This window comes from Dryobates pubescens, chromosome Z (genome assembly GCF_014839835.1).
Source record: "Dryobates pubescens isolate bDryPub1 chromosome Z, bDryPub1.pri, whole genome shotgun sequence".
Classification (NCBI taxonomy): domain Eukaryota; kingdom Metazoa; phylum Chordata; class Aves; order Piciformes; family Picidae; genus Dryobates; species Dryobates pubescens.
In genome coordinates this window covers 56467203-56480785 of record NC_071657.1, presented here as the reverse complement: position 1 = coordinate 56480785, position 13583 = coordinate 56467203, and the positions used below count along the sequence as shown (strand labels likewise).

The 13583-nt window shown below is 41.7% G+C and overlaps 1 protein-coding gene across 1 annotated transcript in view; it reads left to right on the top strand.

Annotated features, from left to right (window-relative positions):
- DOCK8 (dedicator of cytokinesis 8) overlaps window positions 1–13583 on the top strand; it is a 75743-nt gene that overhangs the window by 38845 nt on the left and 23315 nt on the right. Inside the window, exons 22-28 of the mRNA XM_054178526.1 lie at window positions 167–262; window positions 1053–1202; window positions 4645–4758; window positions 8153–8308; window positions 11018–11157; window positions 11729–11898; window positions 13170–13315. Of these exons, the coding sequence (XP_054034501.1) occupies window positions 167–262; window positions 1053–1202; window positions 4645–4758; window positions 8153–8308; window positions 11018–11157; window positions 11729–11898; window positions 13170–13315 (972 nt within the window). The remainder of the gene's footprint in view (window positions 1–166; window positions 263–1052; window positions 1203–4644; window positions 4759–8152; window positions 8309–11017; window positions 11158–11728; window positions 11899–13169; window positions 13316–13583) is intronic.

Sequence of the window (13583 nt, the reverse complement as noted above, 5' to 3'; positions counted from 1 at the left end):
GCCACCAACACTGCCTTCTGATCCTGCAGGGATGTGCATACATCCATACTCAGCTGTTGACTTTCCAGTGTGAGGGATTTTTTTCCACAGGAAAGAGGTAGGATGTTGAAACTGAAGGTGGATTGATAGAAAAGTATTTTCCAACACTCTTGTGTTTATTATCTAGCATTTCCATGAGGAGCTGGCACTGCAGATGGTGGTCAGCACGGGTATAATGAGAGAATCTGTCTTCAAGTATGCTTGGTTCTTCTTTGAGCTCCTGGTAAGATCCAATCGTGGTATTTTATATCAACTTAACCATGAAATGTAGCAGGTGTACTCCAGGCACAGATATAGGTGGGTGGTGATCTTCAGTTTTTCAGCCCCAATGTGAAAAGAGGTCCCAAATAATGGAAGTACAACTAAAGAATTCTACATATTCCCCCCCAGTTCCACACTGACAGGCTGTGATGGCAAAGTATTGCATGAATTACATGCAGAATGACCTACAGGTTGAAGAAAGCTGAACAGACATCAAATTAACTCCTTCCTTTTCTCTGAATACCTGTTCCTGTCTTTTCCACTTTATTAACAACATGGAGGCAGTGATAAGGCTTCCCAAACTCAATTTCACAGAACTCTGAGGTGATGAATGTCAGTGGAAAAAGCATCCTGATTTTTAGTGGCAGTATATAAGCCACCCAACATCAGGTGAAAAAACAACAAATAATTCCAGAACAGTTACTCCCTATCTGTCGTTATGAAGGGTAAAAGTTGCAAACAGCAGCCTTTCAGAGCTGTAGATGCAAGGGACTGGTGAGGATTATTCTGATTTCAGGTGCTCAGAGTAGCCATCCTTGTGAAGATGAAAACAGGAATCAGTGTCTACTTGTGTTGAGTCTTAGGCTCTTTGTTGTCAATGCCAGTACTGTAGGATTTTTCACAGCAGCTCTGGGACAACAAGAGTGATTACATCCAGGGAGAAACAACTAAGAAATCTTAATCCTATGGAAGTAAAGCAGTAGTTTTACCTCCAGGTTTGGCACTTTTTAATTTTTTTTTCTTCTTTGCAGATAAAGAGTATGGCTCAGTATGTCCACAACACAGAGAAGCAAGACAACCCACGAAGGAGTCGGTTCTCTGATCGCTTCAAAGGTGATATTACCACTATAGTTAGTGTGGTTACTTCAGAAATTGCTGCACTTCTAGTCAAACCACAGAAGGTAAATGCATGAAATGAGCACCATGGATCCTTGCTGCTGTGTTACACTGAGTTGTGTTTAATCCCATTTCACGCTTAGCAGTGTCACTAGAATTAGACCAAAACTGAGATGGTGATCTCACATGGACCATAAGCAAGAGCTGTGGCTTTGCAAGGAGCAGTCTTATGATCCCATGGCAGACAGTTTATTTGTACTCATCTCAGCTCCCCAGCCTGCTTCTCAATGGGGCTGCAGGGTGCAGGGAGGAAATGCCCTTTCCATTAACTGGAAAGGATGAAGACCCATTTTCAGTGAAAGAAATTGCAGTATCACAGTACATTAGAGGTTGGAAGGGACCTCAAGAGATTATCGAGTCAACCCCCCATGTCAAAGCAAGACCACTTAAGGTTAGTCTGCACAGGAATGCAAAGGGGTTTTGAAAGTCTCCAGAGAAGGAGGCGCCACAACCTCCCTGGGCAGCCCATTCCAGTGTTCTGTCACCCTCACTGTAAAGAAGTTTCTCCTCATGTTGAGGTGAAATCTATGTTCCAGCTTGTACCCATTGTTTCTTACTACTGTGCACCACTGAAAAGAGATTGGCCTTCTCCACTTGACACCCACCCCTCAGATATTTATGGACATTGATCAGTTTCTCTCTCAATCTTCTCAAGACTAAACAGTCCCAGGTGTCTCGGTCTCTCTTCATAGGGGAGATGTTCGAGTCCCCTAATCTTCCTCATGGCTCTGTGTTGCATTCTCTTTAGCAGAGCCCTGTCTCTCTTGAACTGAGGAGCCCAAAACTGAACACAGTGTTGCAGGTGTGGTCTCACCAGGGCAGAGTAAAGGGGAAGAAGAACCTCCCTAGACCTGCTGGACACACTGTTTTTCATGCACCCCAGGATACCATTTGCTCTCTTGGCCACAAGGGCACATTGTTGTCCCATGGAGAACTTCCTCTCCACTAGGACTCTAAGGTTGTTCTCTGTGGAGCTGCTTTCCAGCAGGGCAGCCCCTAACCTGTACTGGTGCCTATTGTTATTCCTCCCCAGATTTCCTTCTGCCAGGTTAGCCAGGGCATCAAACTGCAGGTCAGGCAGGATTTATTCCTTTTGTCTCCCATTCCTGTTGCACTTACTTCTCCTGCACAGTGTTTTATTTCACATTTGACTTCTCTGATGGCAGTAGGGTATGCAATATGAAGGCAATATTCCTCCTGAGGGTTGCAAAATTCAGTCACAAGCAATCTAAGCCCAGATCTCCTTAAAGAGGCACTGGCTACAAGAAAACTAAAGAAAATAAATGGCCCTTAAATTCCATTAAATTCTTTCTGCTGGTATATTTTAACAAGTTGCACTGATATAAACTTGAAAGGATCACAAAATGTAATTTATACTTAAACATTAATACTGTCAGCTTGCATCACTAGTGTCACTCTGCACTGGCCAGTAGAAAAGCTAAGACCACAGACAAGCACTGGGAGGCTCTTATTTGTTTAGTTGTTGCAGCTGACTTGTTTTCATGCCCCAGAGCTGCCAAGCGCACTGTGCTAGGAAAACAGTGTGCTCTGCCACAAGGCAGAACAAGTTGGAGAGCTGACCTGCTGGGTCACTTTTCAAGCTGCTCAGATTTCCTGATACACTTCTCCATGTGTGTCCTGCTGTGCTATTGAGGAGCAGCAACTGGAAGAGGACCAAGATCAGAGGTCTTGAGGGCTGAGAATGGCAGAACTGATTGTTACTGTCCACCAAAAAGTTTTTTTTCTGGAGCTTTAGCCTTTGCTTGATGCTTTGGTGTGCTTCTGTGAGAGCCACATGCAGAGACATCATCTCCACTGAATTGTTTACTTAAGGCATTGATGGCTTTTTTTTAAGGTGCATAGTGTAATAAGAATTTGTTACAGTAAAAATGTTTTAATGGAACTGTAAGTGTTGCTAAGAAATTAGTATCTCATGGTTTCCTTATGAGAAATACAGAGGTTTCTACAATCTGTTAATTGAAATGAATTTTTATGGTGCGAGTGAATAGAGCCACATTACGTGTGAAGATCCCACTGCAGTGGTAGCAGCATTAGGGCCATGGGTCAGTTGTACATAGCAGCAGTAGGTAACATGTGTTTGATTTTCAAATCCCACCAGCAGCAATCTGTTTCAGTGCTGGATTGGATGTGTCAGATTGCCCTGGGATTTTACAGGGTGTATCTGGCATGTTTTCACAGCATCACAGAAACATTCAGGTTGGAAAAGACCTTCAGGATCTCTAAGTCCAACGGATAACCCTACCCTACAAAGTTCACCCCTAAGCCATATCCCCAGGCACCACATCTAAATGACCTTTAAACACATCCAGAGTGCCAGACCACTCCTTCTGTGAATTTTTTTTTCATAATGTCTATATTAAATCTACTCTGGTGCTGACTGAGGCCAAGCCTGCTCAGTAAGAGAACAGAAAACAGTTTTGTCTTCCCAATAGAAATATGTTTTGCTGCGTAAATTCCAGATTGTAAGAAATAGATGTGTGTGTGTATACACATACATATTTGTGAACAGCAACAAAAAGTTTTAAAGGTGAAAAATTAAATTGTAACCACCCTGAGGAGCTGCACACCTGTTCTCATTAGTCAGAGATAGGAGCAGGGGCAACATTTTTCAGTCTCATCTCCTCTGTCAATCTTCGGTGAACCCACCTGAGAGTTCTGAACATTAATTGTGTGCAGATCCCTCAGGCACCTCCACAAATTCCTCTTGATGAATTACATATGCTGCTGAGATTGTGTGATTTAAATTGTATGTTCAGTGTAACTGAAGCCTTATTTTAGTGGATACAGGAAGTTCTTTGAGATGTTTGCTTGGGGGGCTGCCTGTCTGTGGTAATCAAGCCAATTCTAAATGTACAAGAGTTTAGCTGCTGATTGGTAAACCCCACAGATTTATCATGCCAGTAAATTTTTTACTATCAGTTTTACACTTCAGATTTCTAAATGAAATATTTGTCATTCCATCAGCAGAGGCAATTCAGATTGCTATTAATATTTTAAAACAATATTTATGTTTTAAATCATCATTCTCTAGTGTTAAAGATTCTATTTTTTTAAAAAGAGTGTGAAAAAAAGACGTATGGAGGATAGCAGCCCATAGGGAATTAAGAGCAGGTCTCACATTCCATTACGTTGTTGTCAGCCCAGAAGTTTGCATGGATCAACTTGTTCCATCATCCTCTAATATTTCTCTATAAAAGGTTTCAGCAATGGTTGAAATAATTTACATGAGTGTGTAATTGTAACAAGATCACATAAGTTGGAGAACTAAAACAACATTTCCCAGTATGTTCCATGAATTCATTCTGGGAACTGTTGCCTCCATTATTTTTTAACAATTCTAAAAAGTCTTCCACTTTTATATAATTTTTGTGCATTGTAATGTTAATTTTTATCTCTTTTTTTTTTTTTTTCCCTTTTCTTTTAAAGGAAAGTGAGCAAGCAGAAAAAATGAATATCAGCCTGGCTTTTTTCTTGTACGATCTTCTTTCTTTAATGGACCGAGGATTTGTGTTTAATCTCATCAAACATTACTGTAATCAGGTATACACCATGTGTGATTGGGGGTGCATTTGTTGCGTGGCCAGTCCAGTGTGCTGTTCTGATTCATTTAGTAATCAAGATCCTTTAAGCTGTGTTAAAGGGCCAGGAAAACTCTCTATTTCCTATTACATATGCAGAGACCGTAAACCTCTTTTTATTTGTGGTCAGCAGAAAAGAATTGAGTGGAGGTTAGGACTCTTTTAGAAATGGCATGACTTGCACTGCTGCAGAGCATCCATGAAGCCACTTTTCTTCCCTTATTTTTTGCATTCCTTGTCAGCAGATCATACAGAGCAGCTTTTGGTCTCTTGACTCTTCCAGTGCTGTGAGGGGGCAGCATTTAGATTTGGTGGATTTAATCAAAATGACCCATCTCTGTCTTCTTGCTTTACAAGCTTCCCAACATTAAAAATAAATTAAGAGATAGGATGTTACTATGTAATTATTTGTTTTGGCTGAAGGGGAAAGTTTTCCTTCTCAGTTGTGATGTGATACACCTCTGTAATATTTCTCCCAAGGGAAGGCCCTCAGTCAGTTGGTGGTAGGTAGGAGAAGATAAGAAAACCACCTTGGTTTCCTATAGTATGTCCAGTACACCACCGATCTTGTTGGTAAGAAGGGAAGTGACAAGACCATTGATGCTCTGTGTCGCCCAGAGGGACTTCTTAGGAATTTGCCACAGACTCAGCAGAGTTTGGTTTGGTTTTAATCATTTTGTTATGCCAAAAAGAAAACAAAAATTGTATGTTTTCCTTTGGGAGTTAAAAACTCCCAACCCTGACTGTAACTGTCAGGTTGAGGGAAGTTCTCTTCTCTCTACTCTACCCTGGTGAGGCCACACTTGGAGTATTCTGGACTCCCCAGTTGAAGGGGATATACTAGAGAGTGTTGAAAGAGGATGGTTAGAGAACTGGAACATCTCTTTTACAGGGAGAGGCTGAAAAACCTGTTTAGTCCAGAGAAGAGAAGGCTGAGAGGGAATGTTATCAATGCTTATAAATATCTGTCATAGATTGAGTTGAACCTGCTGCTGTTATTCATACCACACTGCAGTCATGCCATCTTCAAAAATGAAAGTTCTGGCTGGAGCGAAGTATCATGGGGCTTGATGTTCAGATTGTAACATAGGACACTGCCTGTCCGATGATGATGATGATGATAATAGTAATAATAATAATAATAGTAGTAGTAGTAATAATAGTAGTAGTAGTAGTAATAATGCTAATAATAATAATAGTAAAAAACAACCAGGTTGGAAGATACCTCCAAGGTCATCATGTCCAACCCCTCAACCAATCCAACCCACCTAAACAACTAAGCCGTGGGTACCAAGCACCCCATCAGGTCTCCTCCTGAACACCTCCAATGACGGTGACTCCACCACCTCCCTGAGCAGCCCATTCCAATGGGCAATCACTCTCTCTGTAAAGAACTTCTTCCTAACATCCAACCTAAACCTCCCCTGGCACAGCCTGAGACTGTGTCCTCTTGTTCTGATACTGGCTGCCTGGGAGAAGAGACTAACATCCGCCTGTCTACAATCTCCCTTAAGGTAGTTGTAGAGAGCAATAAGGTCATCCCTCAGTCTCCTCCTCTCCAGGCTAAGCAACCCCAGCTCCCTCAGCCTCTCCTCATAGGGCTTGTGTTCCAAACCCCTCACCAACTTTGTTGCCCTTCTCTGGACTCATTCCAGCAAGTCAACATCCTTCCTAAACTGCGGGGCCCAGAACTGGACACAGTACTCAAGGTGTGGCCTAACCAGTGCAGTGCACAGGGGCAGAATGACCTCCCTGTTCCTGCTGGCCACACTGTTCCTGATGCAGGCCAGGATGCCATTGGCCCTCTTCACCACCTGGAAACACTGCTGGGTCATATTCAGCCTACCATCAACTAGTACCCCCAGGTCCCTCTCTGCCTGGCTGCTCTCCAGCCACTTTGACCCCAGCCTGTAGCACTGCATGGGGTTGCTGTGGCAAGTGTGCAGAACCCAGCACTTGGATGTGTTCAATCTCATGCCGTTGGACTCTGCCCATCTGTCCAGCCTGTTGAGGTCCCTCTGCAGAGCCTCTCTACCCTCCAGCAGATCAACTCCTGCCCCCAGCTTGGTGTCGTCAGCAAATTTACTGATGATGGACTCAATGCCCTCATCCAGATCATCAATAAAGATGTTAAAGAGCACAGGGCCCAGCACTGATCCTTGGGCCACACCACTAGTGACTGGCTGCCAGCTGGATGTGGCACCGTTCACCACCACTCTCTGGGCTCGGCCCTCCAGCCAGTTCCTAACCCAGCACCGAGTGCTGCTGTCCAAGCCAGGGGCTGACAGCTTGGCCAGGAGTTTGCTATTAGGGATGGTGTCAAAGGCCTTGCTGAGGTCCAGGTAGACCACATCCACAGGCCTCCCCACATCCACCAGGTGGGTCACCTGATCCTAGAAGGAGATCAGGTTGGTCAGGCAGGACCTGCCCTTCCTAAATCCATGCTGGCTGGGCCTGATCCCTTGGCCATCCTGTGAGTGCTGTGTGATTGCACTCAGGATGACCTGTTCCATAATCTTGCCTGGCACTGAGGTCAGGTTATGTGTTCTGTGGTGTTGGATGTTGTCTTTCCTGCTGGGATGGTGGCAGGACAAGGAGGGATGGGGGAGTAGTTTTCTGGCTTGGGCTTTTGACTGACTTGCTTCCCCTTGCTACTGCTTTGTGCTGTGCTTTTTCTGGAAATAGACTAAGGTAATTGTGCATTTTGTGCCATGTTTACCTGATTTTCTTCTCTCTTTCTTTTTTTTTGGTCTCAATCCCTAGGTTTTGTATGTTACTTTTTCCTCACTTCTGTATTGGGAAAACAGACAGGTTAACCCACTGGTTCAATTTGACCCATTTTGTTCTGAATCAAACCATGATAGTATCTACAGGGTGGAGGTCAAGAGGGTGAGTCAGGGCTCATGAGTGACAGGACAAGGGGGAATGGGTACAAACCAGAACAAAGGAGGTTTCACTTAAACGTAATGGAAAACTTCTTTACTTTGATGGTATCAGAGCACTGGAAGAGTCTGCCCAGAGAGGCTGTGGAGTCTCCTTCTCTCAAGAAAATTTCAAAACCCTTCTGAACATGCTGCTCTTGACCTGATCTAGGTATGCCTATGTTAACAGGGAACTTGGGGTAGAAAATAGGCAGAAAACTACTCCCCCATCCTGTGTCTCCAGAGGTCTCTTCTAACCCGCTATCATTCCATAATTCTGTAGTGGAAACTCATTAGGTACAAGGAACCAGTGAACGTTTTAATTCATGCTGGGCTATTTGTCTATTTCTGTTTCAGGAGGGAGAATATTTCATTGCTTGGTAATTTAAATAGTACATCCTCATGACATGACACTTTTTTTGTTTGCTTTTCTAGCTCTCAAATAAGCTAAATTCACTCTCCATTCTGATTTCCATGAGACTGGAGTTCCTGAGAATTCTTTGCAGCCATGAGCATTATCTCAATCTGAACCTCTTCTTCATGACTTCTGCATCTGCTCCAGCATCCCCATCACCCTCCTTATCCTCTCAGGTAGGCATGCATGAGATGATATTGCATGAATGTCACATGACACAAACTTACGACACACACTTGTGAAGGAAGACGTTTTGCTCTGCATTCAGATACTTAGGTTAGAATTAGCCACTTGGATCATGGAGAACAACTCCCATCTTGAAAGAACAGGGCTGGAGAATAAAGACTAAAAGAGTACTACTGCAAGACTGTATCTGCACGAGTTAAACGTCACACGACAAAGATGTGCCCCTCTAGTAACATGCAAAAGGAAAATGACTTAAGGAAGTCATACAGGGACTAACAAGAACATGGTTCTGAAGGCTAATCAACAGGTTCACCTATATCTCATCCATACACAACCATACATACGTATTTCAATATCTGTTTTAGGGAACTATGGCATACAGCACTGCACAGAATACTTTCTGTGTGTTTGCCTTCTGGCTGAACTTCTTGCTCTGCAAGTGGATGTAGATGCTGCCATTATGTAAGTTGGTGCCTAAACCATTGCAATTTTCAACATCCTGGAATCAAGAGTTTATGTTGAACCTTAGCATTTTTCAGAGCAGGATCATCATGCTTTCCTTTTCAAATAGGAACATGCTTCATTCTGGGTTCTTCCCCATCCCAATAGTACAGATGATGCTATGACTGTCAGTGGTTTCTCTGTATTTTGTGGACAATGTTTTCCCTTTTATTTGAAATGTATGATTTTTTTTGTGTGGAAACACTTAAGTATCCTTATCAGACCTCTCCACACAATTTTTATGAATGCCCTTCCTCAGCTCCCAAGATGTCATTCCCAGTACATGCAGATTTTTCCAGACCTGACTCGATACTAACACTATTCTAGACTTCCTGAATATCAGGACCTCTGTCATCCCAGGCACGGAGCTCACAAACACATTCGATAAAGAAGTTCTTGTCGGCACACCACACACCATTTTTCCAGTCTTATGCTCTTCTCCTCTACATTCTACTTAGGTGGTATCTGTTTTTTACCATAAGGCACAACCCTTAACAAAGGGTGCTACCATGTCTGTTTCCCCTCTTGGTGGTCTTACAGAGGCCAAGACCGGGATGAAGCAATTCAATGTAATGATCCATAATTGCTGCAGTCCTCAGATGCAGAGGAATGGAGATGAGGCTAGGATGGTAGGAGGTACAAAACCACTCTGACCAGAAGAGCAGTTCAGATTCACAGCTCTTTTTCAAGTGTCAGTACCAAAAAATTGTTTGCATGCTAAAATGTACTGCATCTCATAACTCAAGCATTCTTCCAGGTCAGTAATAGTACATACTATTTTCTTGAAGGTTTTTGTGGTTTAAAAATCAAGGTATGAATGTCTTAGAGTCAAGCTTTCCCATTAGTTTGCTTAATTAATAATACCAAAGAACTAGAAATGGGATTCTTCTGCTTATGGGGAAAAAAAGGTCAGCATAGCCCTTTCAACTAGTTCTACCAAGTCAGATCTGAACAGACACCAGTTAAATCATTCTTTCCTTCAAGCAACATCTTTGATTATTTTTTTTTCTCCTTTATGAGTAACCTATGAAGTGCAACTTGTGCAAATCATAAGGCTTTCATGGGCCTGGAATGATATAATATTAGCTAACCACCCTTGCAGTAATTTTGACCTGTTTGCAGGAGAGCTGCCCAACTAGAGTTAGGTTTTTAGTAAGAAAGATGGCCTTGTGAACAAATCTTTTGTAATTCTTGGAAAGAAGCCATGTTCCTGTAACTGGATGCTCCACACTTTATTCCACACAAACAGTACAGCCAATGCCTGTCTGCTTGAGGTTAAAATGAGAGTGGGCTTAAGTGCATGGATACAAAGTATGGGACTGCTCAGAGACACAAATTTCATTTGACCCCAATATGCTGGAAGACAGATGGTACAGTGTGATATGCTGCTACCTCATGTGTTTGTTTTCTGGGACTGTTCCCAAGTGACTGATGAAAATATTGGGTAAGGATATTAAAGAATATAAAAGTAAAATTCAAACTAATAAACTCTAGTCTGGGGAGTTGAGTTATGCTCATCCCATTAGGGGACAAAAACATTCCAGGTAACCTTTGGCACAGACCTATGACTGTAGAAGGTAAGCAGTTCACAACACATACAGCAGCAACTTCACATCCCTGGCCTGGCTCTATATCAGTCAGAGCTATAAGTTACAGTGATATGAAGGCTGCTCTAAATTATGTCAGCTGCCAGCAAGCTCAGCCAAGGATTTCCAGGGTGAAAGGGAACACTGTTCACATGTTGTTCCTGATCTTATTTCAATGCTAAGACATCATAGATGCTGAAGAAGGCACCAGTGCACAGCTTCTCGCACCACAATCTCTTGCTGTACAATGTCTGATGGCTGCTCAGCCATAGTATGAGCAAGGTAAAGAGTTGTACACACAGAGAGAATTCTTTGTGTCCTGTCTAAACTAATGAATACAGGCAAGGAATTTTTGCATCTCAAAAATGTCTATTGAGTGGCTCACACAAACTGAAAAGGATGAGATTGCATCCTAGTAAGCAATTATTAGAAACTGGGTGTGTTTTATTTCACACTCAGATGTTTTCCTCCAAAATGTCCAACCTTGTTTCAAAGTCTGTACTTTTCTTCTAATAGAGATTTTCTATTAGCTACACAGACACTGACTAAAACTTCTATAAGAAGCTTTGCTTTCTGTGATCATTCTTTAACATTTCTAATATACTTCTGCAGAACTCTAGTTCCTGCTCTAGTTTCCAGGACCAGAAGATTGCTGGAATGTTTGACCTCTCAGCCGAATTTCGTCAGCAGCACTTTCTAACTGGCTTACTTTTCACTGAATTGGCAGCAGCGCTGGACACAGACAGTGAGGGGTGGGTATCCCAATGTGCAGATTTTAGAATGATATCAGGTTGCTCTATTACTCTCAGCAAGGTCATAGTTTGGTTCCAGCGTGGTCCTGCTTCCTTGACTCTTTTCATTGAGTCATTCCATAATATGGCAATCAGCTAGTCAGTGTTTTATCTGCTGTGTGTTGCTCCTAGTAAATAAAAATTTTTCATGAGAGTGTTGGTTGATTTAGAACACAATATTTCGGATGCTCTTCTCTGTAAACTACCTCTGCCTTTGTCTGAGGTTAAGAATTTAGCTCAGTTTTGGTTAGAGTCTGATCTTTTTCTTTAAGCACCTCTCTTCAGCATAGCAAACCTTCAGAGGAAATCTGAAAAACTTGGATGCTCTTTGTGTTGAAGTGGCTTAGAGATATAAGATAGCTATCTTTTGTAGGCTACACTAGTCTCTGCAAAGAATGGAAGAGATTATCTAATAAGAACTGGTATATTAATTTGTTTATTTCACCTGCACTGTATTTCTTAATTGTTTGATTCATAAATAATTTCTGTCTGACCCATTAATGGAGTTCATAGATGGGTTTTGTGTTAACAGGATTAGCAAGGTGCAAAGAAAAGCTGTCAGTGCTATCCTTAGCCTGCTGAGTTCCCATGACCTAGACCCACGTTGCTCAAAAAAAGAGGTGAAGATTAAAATTGCAGCTCTCTACCTCCCTTTGGTTGGTATCATTTTGGATTCACTGCCACAACTCCATGATTTTACACGTAAGACCTTTTTCCCTTTGTATTTTTCAGCTTCTTAGAGTGACTTCTCTAAACAATCTATCAAACACAATAAAGACTGCGTTAAGCCCAGAAATTCTCCACAGCCTTGTAAGGTTGAATATTTCTTTACATAGAAATAAACTGTACAGGAAAAACTTCAGTAGCCTTGCTTTATGACCATATGATAGACCAGAGATGTATCTATAAGTATTCCTATCTCTTATTGTAAGCATTATGATCCTGCAAATAAATCCTGCAAGAAATAGTGAGATCTAGAGAGGCTTAGCAGACAATAGGGAAGAAAACAAGAATGATACTAACACTGCATTACATCACAATTAAAGAAAACAGATTATATTCTTTTTCTATTGCTCTTTAGAGCTATTAAAATGATGCTAAAATTAATCTCAGGCAAATGTAATTATCACACAGAAAATATATTTTTATTATCTGTGATAACTATAAACTTTACCTTATCAAGCCATTTAAACCAACTTTATCTAAGCTCTTGCCCTACATTTTGCTACCTGTGTGTTCGTATGATACTCCTGAAAGTAGCTATTCCACATTTTTTTGGTAAGATGATAGATTTCTGCTGATTGGAAAGCTACATGTCACTTTCATGAATAAAAAAAGGTATAAAGAAGAAAAGCATGATTTTTTAAAGAATATAATTTTGTCACTGGTTCTGAAAATCTTATGTATTTTGATGTCTGGACAACAATGCTATGAAAGCATTATTTAGGATTTTCAGTCTAATAGGATGAAACAGTTTATTATACATTGGTTGATCAGATCTCACCCCATTTTTCTAACATAAGTGTTATCCTTCTACTGCAGGGACTAGAAGCAGCTAGATGCCTGAAATTAAACTTGTTCTTTAGCCAGAAAGCAGTATTAGTTCTGTCAGCTATTAGCAGAATTAAATACTGTATGGCTTGCTTGAGATGGACTGGAACTGGATGGTCCAAAGTGCTTTATATGAAGCACTAGCTTCTCTAAATTTCAGAGACAACTTCAACTGCTATTGCCTTAGCTTTTACTTAGGCTTCTCTGAACACATATCATTTCCCTGTGTTTATTTGAACAATTTAGCTGTGATCTGCCTTGCTAATGCTGCACCTCTTTCACTGCTTGGTATATCAGACCAACAGACTCGGGGATGGAGGTGCCAATTGTTCTGTTAGGTTGCAGACTGGTGGAGGACTGTGACATGTGAGCAGCAACACATGGATTGCTTTTGAAGCTCCAAAGGGATATTTCCAATCTAGTTTCAGATGTTCGTAGTGGAAAGGTGCGTGCAGGAAACCTGGAAGAGGAACGAGAGTCTGCAAGTGCAATCAATCAAAATGTGGCCCTTGCCATTGCAGGGAATCAGTTCAACCTCAGGAGCTCTGGAGTATCTCTGGTGTCCCTGGTATGTGCATGACTCTGCCAGTTTCCTTTATTGCATATGTTTTCCTCTTCTTTTGTTTTCTCCTTTTATCCTTTCTTGCCACTAATAACTACAGGCAGGAGAAAGTGTGGGTTTGTTTCCTTCAGCCCCAAAGAATGCCTCATTTTCCTTCTGTCATCTTAATTGGTCCTTTACTGTAAGTTGGTTCCACTTTTTCTCCCACATGCCTATTTCTATTTCCACGTCTAAGCTAGTCTATTTTCCAGATCACCGAATGACACTGTGTCTC